This window comes from Copadichromis virginalis, linkage group LG16 (assembly GCF_057382275.1).
Source record: "Copadichromis virginalis isolate Kocher_CV1m ecotype Utaka linkage group LG16, C_Virginalis_male_GT1.1, whole genome shotgun sequence".
In the NCBI taxonomy this organism is placed as follows: Eukaryota; Metazoa; Chordata; class Actinopteri; order Cichliformes; family Cichlidae; genus Copadichromis; species Copadichromis virginalis.
The window spans coordinates 7708162-7717979 of record NC_140633.1 but is presented as its reverse complement, the minus strand read 5'-3'; the positions used below and the strand labels follow the sequence as shown (position 1 = coordinate 7717979).

Sequence of the window (9818 nt, the reverse complement as noted above, 5' to 3'; positions counted from 1 at the left end):
CTGCTGAGATTTCTTCTGCTATGATGGGTCATTGAAGTCTAACTGCCTAACAGTTACATTTATTTCTGTATCTCAATAAATCATGTTCGGTTTTACCACATGATCTCTCCTTATTGAACTGCTTTTGTAGATAAGCTTCAAGCCAGAAATGAACTATACCTAAACCAAAAATATTAGTGAGAAAGTGTCTGGACAATCTCCAGCTGTGCTGCGTGTATTAAAGATAACTTCATACACTGTCTGGTTGTCATGTCTGAAACAGGCTGTACAGTCACACAGATAAAAGACAGCAGTCATGTTTCTAATGATATAAATCAACCAGAAAGATTTTAAAGATAAAAGCTGTGAGGCCTCACTAGAGAAAGGATGGCTTGTTATCATTACATGAAGTGATTTAGAAATATTATGTAAGCTTTCAGGGCAGCACTCACAGCTTCTTAAAACTGATTACCTGATGGTAAGCTTACACAGATATGTAAACATACAGGTGAACTCTAAGAGGTTATAAAGAAGAGAGCTGTGCTGCTATTTTTACAGAACACAATTTATTTACATTTTTATATTTACAATCAGTTTTTATTTATTTAAACAAAATAAACACTACAAAACTAGAACAAAACTATCTTATGTACAATATCAACAGTTTCTCCCCTATTTCCTTTTTTCTTCCACCCATCTTTGTCTCTCTGCCTCGTAGAAAGGAGACTCCTGAAACTCCTTCCAGGTAATCTCCTTGGCCATGCCCTTGTGCCTGTGCAGAGATTGCACTTTTGAAGGGCAGTAGATATATTTCCCTGCCACTCCAGGGAAGCCCGTGCGAACATGTGGGCTATTTGGGCCCTGTTTCAGGTTCATGTGGCAGAACCTGCAGAGGCGGCCTGTTAGTTGGGTTTCTGGCCTTTTCCTCTTTTCCTCCATCCTTTCCTCTGACCTCTTCCTGGTAGCATCCAGTTGCCTTTGGAAAAAGTCTGTCTGGGCAAATTCCTCAAAGGGCATTTTAATTCCATCACCAGGTTTTCTTGTTTTGTTTCCTCTCTCTACACCACAACCACCATTTATACTCTAATCCCTGAGTCATTTGGTAACCCTTCATTATTACCCAGAACCTGTCTCAGCTCCTCCCTGAATTCTTCGCAATATTCATACGTTTTCAGCTTCCATCATTTAAATCTGGCCTCTGTCTTCACTCGCTTCCTCTAATTGATTTCCAAAGTCACCTTGCAGTCTCCTATCTCTTTCAGATTTTTTTTTTAATTGTGTGCACCTTCCTCCACTGTTTTATATGTGTGTTACCCTGTGTTTATTCATCTGCTCTGTTGTGCAAAATCAAGTATTTGTACTTCTGTATTCTTCTCAATTCTCCCTTCGTGCTTGAATTTTAGTGCACTAGAAAAGCCTTGGTGCGGTTTGCAGCAGCAAAAATGGTGTCATCAAAACTATGTGACTAAGTTTCCACTTGTGTTTTGCAAAATGTGCAACTTGTATAACGATTCACATGAAGAATCTTCTAATTCCCACAGTGTTAGCTTGTTTCCCATCACTTTTGGTTTGTATTAGGGAACTGAAAGTTCCTCAGAAAAAAAATACTTTTGTTTCTTTTCACATCGCCCAGCTATTACTGTGATAAGTTTAGTTCCCCTAAAGTTATTAAGAGAAGAAATTGAAACTAATGACGCATTCACAGTATTGCTGGCCTGTTCTGCAGAGCTGACCATCTCAGGAATATCTGGCATTCTAACAAATGATGGAGGAAATTTATATGAATACTGAGTATGACAAATTTGACAATGCAAAAAACTGCACAGGTAAGAAACAGAGTAGACATATTTTTATCATCAGTCATAACTATTTTCCACTTCATTAGTGTTTGTTTCTCTTTTCAGGTCCAAGGAACTATAAGAGGAGTTTCCACTCAGGTGTGATTCCCTGTTTGGGCCTGCTGAGTTTTTTCCTGCTAATCGGACTCATCACCCTTGGTGTTTACTGTGAGTCTGATTCTAACACTCATGAGCCCACATATGAACAGAATAAAATGTCTCGAACTTTGTATTTTGGATGGTTTCAGACCATGCTGAATGAACTGTGACACACACACACTCATACTCTCCCATAGAGTACACTATCATAAATATCAGTTTAAGAACATTTTTCATTGCCTACAGGCAAATTTGAAATACTTTAGTTTTGGTCTAAAAACTATAAAAATTTATGCACAAGCTTTTTTCTGTGTCTCAAAAACATGCATCTCCAATTATTTTAGTTCATGATTCAGCTGCAGATGTCTCAGCTGTGAGTAGTAAACTTTCTTCCATGACTGAGGAGAGAGACCTTCTTAAGGCAAGTCTGTCCACTACCGGAAACAAACTTTCCTCCATGACTGAAGAGAGAGACCTTCTTAAGGCAAATCTGTCCAGTACCGGAAACAAGCTTTCCTCCATGACTGAAGAGAGAGACCTTCTTAAGGCAAATCTGTCCAGTACCGGAAACAAGCTTTCCTCCATGACTGAGGAGAGAGACCTTCTGCAGGCCAACCTTGCTGAAAAGGCAAATGAGTTGGAACGGCTTCAGAGTTTGTCAAAGCAGAGTGAGTATGTGTATTTCCTGTTGAAATTACTTGTGTGTGTTTGTAAAAGTTAATAATGAAAAACAAGGATTCACTTTCCAGGTATTGTGAAAAGTCCTTGTCTCTTTGTGCCTTAATGAATAGAATTTTTGAATTTTTATATTTAAATCTAAAATTTTGAGGATAAAGTTGAAATTCTGATGAATGAAGTTTAAATACTATTTCAATAATAAGGATGAAATGCCAAAATAACCTATCGTTTTTGTCAGGGAGTTTTTAATGTTTTATTTGATTATGCTTCAAATGTTATGTTATACTTATGTTCACATATTTCACCAGACACAGTTTTCTGTTGAAACAGGAAGCTGACCCTGTGACTCTGTGACATTTACCGCAAGAGATGAGTACAGAAATACACATCCGCAGAAGTTGACTTGCATTATCTTATTCTTAGAAATTGACTTGTAGCACACACACTTTATGACACACACACACACACACACACACAGCTTACACACAGACAGCATCAGGACCTGCGTAACAGGAAATGTGATTATATTTGCATATTGACGATGTAACCTATAAAAGTAAACGAATACTGCAGTTCGGTGTGTCTCTCTGTCTGAGATTCACCCGTGCCGCACATTATCAATCTCAAGTGTCTCAGTGTTGTTTACTCACCTGACTGTTTGTTAACTGTAAATCTCTGACAGTTTTCAGTCAAACTGTTACTGCCTCTTCCTTACGGTGGGTCATGCTGGAAAGTCTCGTTGCCTCGCCACTGTTAATGCAGACCTCAGAACAGTTAAGGCATTGTTCATAACACAGATTCACAACAAAGACACTCAGATAATCAAAACTTTTTTTTCTTTTCAACATTAATTTAAGACGAATATCAAATAGTTTTCTACTTTTATCAAAATCGTACTGACTTTGGAAAGAGTACTACACAAAAAGAAAAGACATCTAGTTTAAAATCAAAACAACTACTAGCTAAGTATTTGAACAACTAGAAAAAGCACCTGCTATCACAACTAGAGATTTACAAGGTAAAACACAAACGCTATGGAGAGAGGGAACCGGGATGTCAGGTCAGGATGGAGATATCATAATCCCCACACTCCGAGACTGACACTCCAAGCCCCAAGAACAACTGGTGCATTCAAGGTGTGGAATATGAGAGCACCTGAAGGAGAAGAGTGTGTATGTGGTTTGTGGCCCAGCTGCAGGGGAGGGGTGAAGCAATGTGTTTATGGCTTGGTGTCAGATCAGTGCAGGTCATGATGATGGTCTCCATCATCTAATCATGCCTTCCCTACTTGAGTAGGTCGGCGGGACCTGACAAGAGAACTGTGAGGTGTGTGCCGATCTGAAGCTGGAAATCCATGCAGACGAAAGGAACAAGAAAAACACTGCAAATAAACATTTGAAAACTTGCAATGCTATGTGCGTCAGGTCCTTTTGTGTTACAAGAAGATCAGGGCTATGGTGGAAACCTGGACCCTCAGTGCCTCAGTGGCTGATTACCATTAGTATGTGAAGTACTCTCCAAAAGTCTATTTGAAGATGTGAATTTAGCATTATGCATAATGCCTACTGTAACCATCACTGAAACCACAGAGAGTTAGACAGACAGAAGTTAGCCCACTATGAGAACAGCTGAAAGGAGTGATGAAGAGAGGGGTTCCTAAGAAGTACAACTAGGTGTCCATACCTGACTAAAAACTGCGTGCCAAGCAAAGACTCACAGTCTTAGCTAACTGTTAGGAAAAAAAGCAGTAACTCAATACGGCAAGACCAGGCTGACCAACCTTTGCATCTCTTGGATTAACTGCAAGAAAGCCAATAAACTCAATGCCTCACAAATGGATCTTATAATGCCCAGAACCACCAGGACCCTAAGAGCCTTCATCAGGAATTCAGTGGAGATGTGGAGAACAACACTACAGGCCAACTTCAAGCAAACTGTACAAGTCATCATCAAGTGCGAGATTTACCAAAGAGATGCTGTGACTCCACTGCTATTCTGCATAAGCCTATGTAGTCGGAAGGTAACAAAGAGAGGGAAGGTAGTTAGAAATGAGGGGATTGCACTACCAGAAGTCAGTGCTGCAGACATTGTGGACCGCTACAAGTACCTGAGAATCCCACAGGAAAATGGGAAACACGAAGAGGCCTCTTGGAAAACCGCAACCAAATAACTGCAGAGAGTAAGGCTTGTCCTGAGGAGTCAGCTGAACAGGAAGAACAAGATATAAGCAATCAAGCCTATGCCCTGCTGGTTGTCAGATACCCTTCTGGGATAATAAACTGGCCACAGGAGGAGATGCAAATGGAGAGTCCTCTTTATACACAGGGTTCAGTGCTAGGACCAATTCTGTTTACATTATACAAGCTTTCCTTAGGCAGTATCATTAGAAAGCATAGCATGCATTTTCATGGCTATGCATATGACACCTGACTTTATCTATCCATGAAGCCAGATAACACACATCAATTAGTTAACCTGCAGGGATGTCTTAAAGACATAAAGACCTGGATAAACTCTAATTTTTCTCCGTCTATATTGAGATAAAACTGAGGTTATTGTCCTTGGCCCTAAAAAGATTAGAAATACGATAGCTAACCAAATGCTTACTCTGGATGGCATTATTTTTGTCTCCAGTAACACTGTGGGGAACCTTGGAGTGATTTTTGACCTGGATATGTCCTTCAATCCACATATTAAATAAATATGTAGGACTGCTTTTTTTCAAATGTGAGGCTGAAAAATATGTGAAAAGTGTGGTGTGTAACACTGGTAACTTAGATCTGTCACATCCTTCATCAAAATGAGCACACAAACAATTTGGTTCTAGTGCTTTCACAATTTTATTTTATGACACAATTTGTTTTATCTTGATTCTCCAGCAGGACATGTGATGTTTAGTTGATCTAACTGACAAAATATGTTAATATAAAACTAATTTATATTAACATAATAAGTAATAGGTACTGTTAATAACTATTAAAACTACTGTTTGATGTTTCTTGTTTGATGTTTCTTCCAGAAAAAACGTGTCCCACAGGATGGAGCATATTCAGTGGTAGTTGTTATTTCCTCTCTGTAAGATCTGGTAACTGGGGTGAAGCTAGACAGGACTGTAGAGGCAAAGGGGCAGATCTGGTGGTGATGAAGAACTCTGAAGAACAGGTACAGTATGTGTATATATATATATATATATATATATATATATATATATATATATATACTACCAGTCAAACGTTTTAGAACACACATTTTTTCTAGTTGTTTATTAAAAATTATGCTATTTAATGTCTCATTGTAGTCTTAAATGAAAGCATAGCACAAATAAGCAATTGAGTGAAAAAAGAAATCACAGAATCAAAATGTATTCTAAACTCTAGACTCATCGAAGTAGCCTCATTTGGCAGATACAACAGTTGAACACACCCATGTAGGGCTGTACGATATGACCAAAATCTCATATCCCGATATAAGACATTTATCATCCAACGATATAAATCACAAAAATGTAACATTTTCTGTAAATTCTGTGAAGCTCGGGCAACCCGACTTGGGTGAAGTGTTTTCAGCTGGACTGACTGTTGCAAAAGTTGAAACGGCCGCAATTTTCTTTGTATTTATTACACAACGTGCTGCTGGCAAGAGCCTGTTCTAAGGTTTATTTTTTTAGCACCTGACGGCTCTTTTTAGCTTCTCATCTGTAAACACTCTGCATACTATTTCATGTGATTCATTTTGAAAAATCTCAATAGGATCTTCAGCTTTATTGTGAAAGGTTTATGTGGAAAACAAACAAGCAGACGGCAGAGCCACGTGACGGTTTTACCCATGTTGTTGCTAACTACAACGCATAAAAACAGTCGGTTCTCCGTCCGTAGTGTGGTTAATTTAAATATAAGTGAAAGAGAGAACTTTAAGAAACCATCAAAATGATAAAATATTGCCGTTAACAGTTTATTTTGCAACACCACAAAACAAGCGATAGCATAATTTGAAACAATAGACGTTTTCATATTGCCATCCGATCCACATCGTTATATCAAACAGGCACTTGTAGGTGCTTTGCTTTCACTCTTCTGTCCAGTTCATCCCCAACCAGCTTTATGGAGTTTAAGTCTGCAGACTGTGCTGGCCACTCCATGTTTTTAAGTTTACCATCATGTTATTTTTTATTGAGGTAGTTCTGGGATAGCTTGGACTCATGTTTTGGATCGTTATCTTGCTTTAGGATGAACCCCTGACCAACTAGGTGCATACCAGAGGGTATTGCATGGCACTGCAGAATGCTGCAGTATCCGTTTTGGTTCAGGGTGCCTCTCAATCTGTACTTTTCTGTGAATGTACATATGACTTATTGAAACCTCAAGTCTGCTTAGATAAATATTTTATGCAGTCAGCCAGCTAACGACGGAACAATCAGAAACGTGATGTGTGGAGGCAGAAAAAGACAACAGAATGTAAAAAAGCAGAAGATGAATGTGATGTACACACTGGTTCTCCACCTTGATGTGACATGTGTTAGTTTTCAGGTTCCTGTTAGCTCATTGCACTGAAGGAAAAAATATTTACCTGATTGTGAGAAATGTGTCAAAGAAATTGAGAATTTTCTTCAAAAAAACAGCACACCCTAAATTCTGTTTAAAAAATAAACACATTTTTTTTTTGCATGTTAAACAGAACTTTCTCGCTACAATCATCAACGATAACACTTGGATTGGTTTGACTGACTATGGAATGGAGGGACTGTGGAAATGGGTAGATGGAACTCCACTCACTCTGGCGTAAGTCTTTACTGTGGTTCAGTTTATTACTTTTACTGAATTTCTAGCAGATGTTTTCTCATGAACATAGAGCTTACATGTCAGTAGGTCTGTGAAGGTTCTCAGTCATCCAGGTCATCAGCATGTGCCCAAAAGAAGTCAGTACAATCCATCTTTAAAGTTCTGCTCTTATTTTGGCTCATCCTACTGACATGTAGTCTAAGGAAATTGGAAAGAAAAGTGTCTGGACTTCTTTGAGTTGCTTGAAGACATTTCACCTCTTATCCGAGAAGCTTCTTCAGTTCTAAGGTCAAATGGTGGAGAGTCCCAGATTTAAACCCAGTTGGAGTTTCCCCCCAAAGAGGGACAAAAGGACCTCCTGATGATCCTCTACCTAATCACATGAGCCAAGGTATGGAAATGGGTGTGGGTCACAATCAGCCAGGGTTTCGGGTGAGCTCATAGTGAAACCTGGCCCCACCCTATCATGTGATTTCCTGAGGTCAGATGGCCCAGGATGTGAGCGGGCGTTGAGGCGTCTGGGAAGAATCTCAAAACTGGATTATGAATGGCAGACAGTTGGTGTCGTAAACCCCCGCCTCTGTTCAAAGATGGTCGCTCACAGTGGACATAGATGCTTCTTTCACTCCTCTTTCAAACCATCTGTCCTCTCTGTCCAAAATGTGAACATTGGCATCCTCAAAAGTGTGACCTTTGACCTTTAGATGCAGATGGACTGCTGAGTCTTGTCCTGTGGAGGTGGCTCTTCTGTGTTGTGCCATGCGCTTGTGAAGTAGCTGTTTGGTCTCTCCAATGTAGTCCCCCAAAGCGCTTTACATATCCAGTCATCCACCCATTCACACACACATTCACACACTGGTGATGGCAAATCTGGGACTCTCCACCATTTGACCTTAGAACTGAAGAAGCTTCTCGGATGAGAGGTGAAACGTCTTCAAGCAACTCAAAGAAGTCCAGACACTTTTCTTTCCAATTTCCTTAGACTACATGTCAGTAGGATGAGCCAAAATAAGAGCAGAACTTTAAAGATGGATTGTACTGACTTCTTTTAGGCACATGCTGACAGAAGAACTCAGTTATAATGTTTTAAATATTTCATGACATCTATCCATTTTCTCCTCTATTAAGATAGCACACATCTTTGGACTGTGGGAGGAAGTGACAGAGAACTCACATAGGCAGAGAAAATGCAAACTGCGCACAGAGAGGACTCTGGTAGCCAATAGATTTAAACCTAGGCAACAGTGCTAACCACCACATTAATACACTGCATTATTTTTATCTGGAATAGTGTGTTTGACTTTGCTGTACTCTGTGTAGGCTTATTTCTTCCATAACTATGTCCTAAGAAAAGCATTTGTTCACCTCAATTTTTCCTACAGCTAAAGAGCTGTAGAGTCAGGAGTGTCATATTTAATTTTTTATCCTCATTAAACACCTTTATTGTTAATTGTCCTATCAGGAACTGGGCAAAAAATGAACCCAATAATGGAGGCTCACGGCATGGTGAAGAAGACTGTGTGCATATAAGAGCTGCAGACCAGAGGACTTGGAATGATATTTCATGTACAGCTTCTATGAAATGGATCTGTAAAAAAATACCATAACACCATTTTACATCGAGACCATATATTTTTACATGCTTTGAAATTTTAGCTATGATTGTTATTCTATTCTGAATTTCATTTTAATGATGAATTCTATTCTCACTATAAATAAGTGCAACTTTTTAAATCTGCAATATTACATTAACGGAAAAATTAGCCAATGTTTGTATTTCTTGTTACAACATTTAATCAGCAGCCAGTTTTTAATTCAGAGAATCAAACACAGTCGTTTATTAGTAAACACACAAAGATTGTAGTTTCTAAAGTGCTGGGGGGGGGGGAGCCTGCAGACTACTTTACTTCAGTTACTTCAGTTTACTTCACTGGTGTCTGTCAAAAAGGCAACAATTTCAACAGAGAATATAAAAGAGTATGAGAGAATATATTTTAAAATAATGCTGACAAACTATTGCTTTGCTTTTAAACGGAAAATCTTTAAATCTGAAGTTGTTTGTTTTGGTTTTGTTTGTTTATTTTTGGTATAACATTGTCCACAATCTAGCGCCTCTTGAACAGTTTGAAATGACAAGCGCTTCCACTAGAGGGTGCTGTTGTGTTAAATGTTAGTGAACACCATTTGGAAGAATGTTGTTGTTGTTTTTTTTACTCTGTTATTTCTGATCATTTTTATGCACTTTTCATATGAGCAACATCATTCTCAAGTCTCTACTGTCAAAAAAGTTAAGGCTTTTCACATGACATAACACAGACTCACTTGTGCAAGAGATGATAAAATAATGAAAACCATCTCAATCATATGTCAGGATATAAAGTGAGTCAGCAGTCAATTTGACTCTGTGTTTAAAGAATTAAAACATTTCACCATCGTTTTAAGACTT

General features: G+C 38.7%; 1 protein-coding gene across 1 annotated transcript; it reads left to right on the top strand.

Moving 5' to 3' along the window:
* Window positions 1–1698: 1698 nt before the first annotated feature.
* Window positions 1699–9246, top strand: LOC146690172 (uncharacterized). The gene is made up of 6 exons (XM_085435054.1): window positions 1699–1805; window positions 1884–1985; window positions 2261–2584; window positions 5614–5756; window positions 7269–7372; window positions 8835–9246. The coding sequence occupies exons 1-6, from the start codon at window positions 1742–1744 to the stop codon at window positions 8977–8979; spliced, it is 882 nt and encodes a 293-aa protein (XP_085291180.1). The 5' UTR covers window positions 1699–1741; the 3' UTR covers window positions 8980–9246.
* The last annotated feature ends 572 nt before the right edge of the window (window positions 9247–9818 follow it).

What these genes read in the sequence shown, in the direction of transcription:
- LOC146690172 (XM_085435054.1), top strand. Translation starts at nt 1,742, where the DNA reads ATGATGGAGGAAATTTATATGAATACTGAGTATGACAAATTTGACAAT. An exon ending in TGAAGAACTCTGAAGAACAG is followed by an intron (nt 5,757 to 7,268) that starts GTACAGTATGTG and finishes CATGTTAAACAG; the next exon opens with AACTTTCTCGCTACAATCAT. An exon ending in GGAACTCCACTCACTCTGGC is followed by an intron (nt 7,373 to 8,834) that starts GTAAGTCTTTAC and finishes TTGTCCTATCAG; the next exon opens with GAACTGGGCAAAAAATGAAC.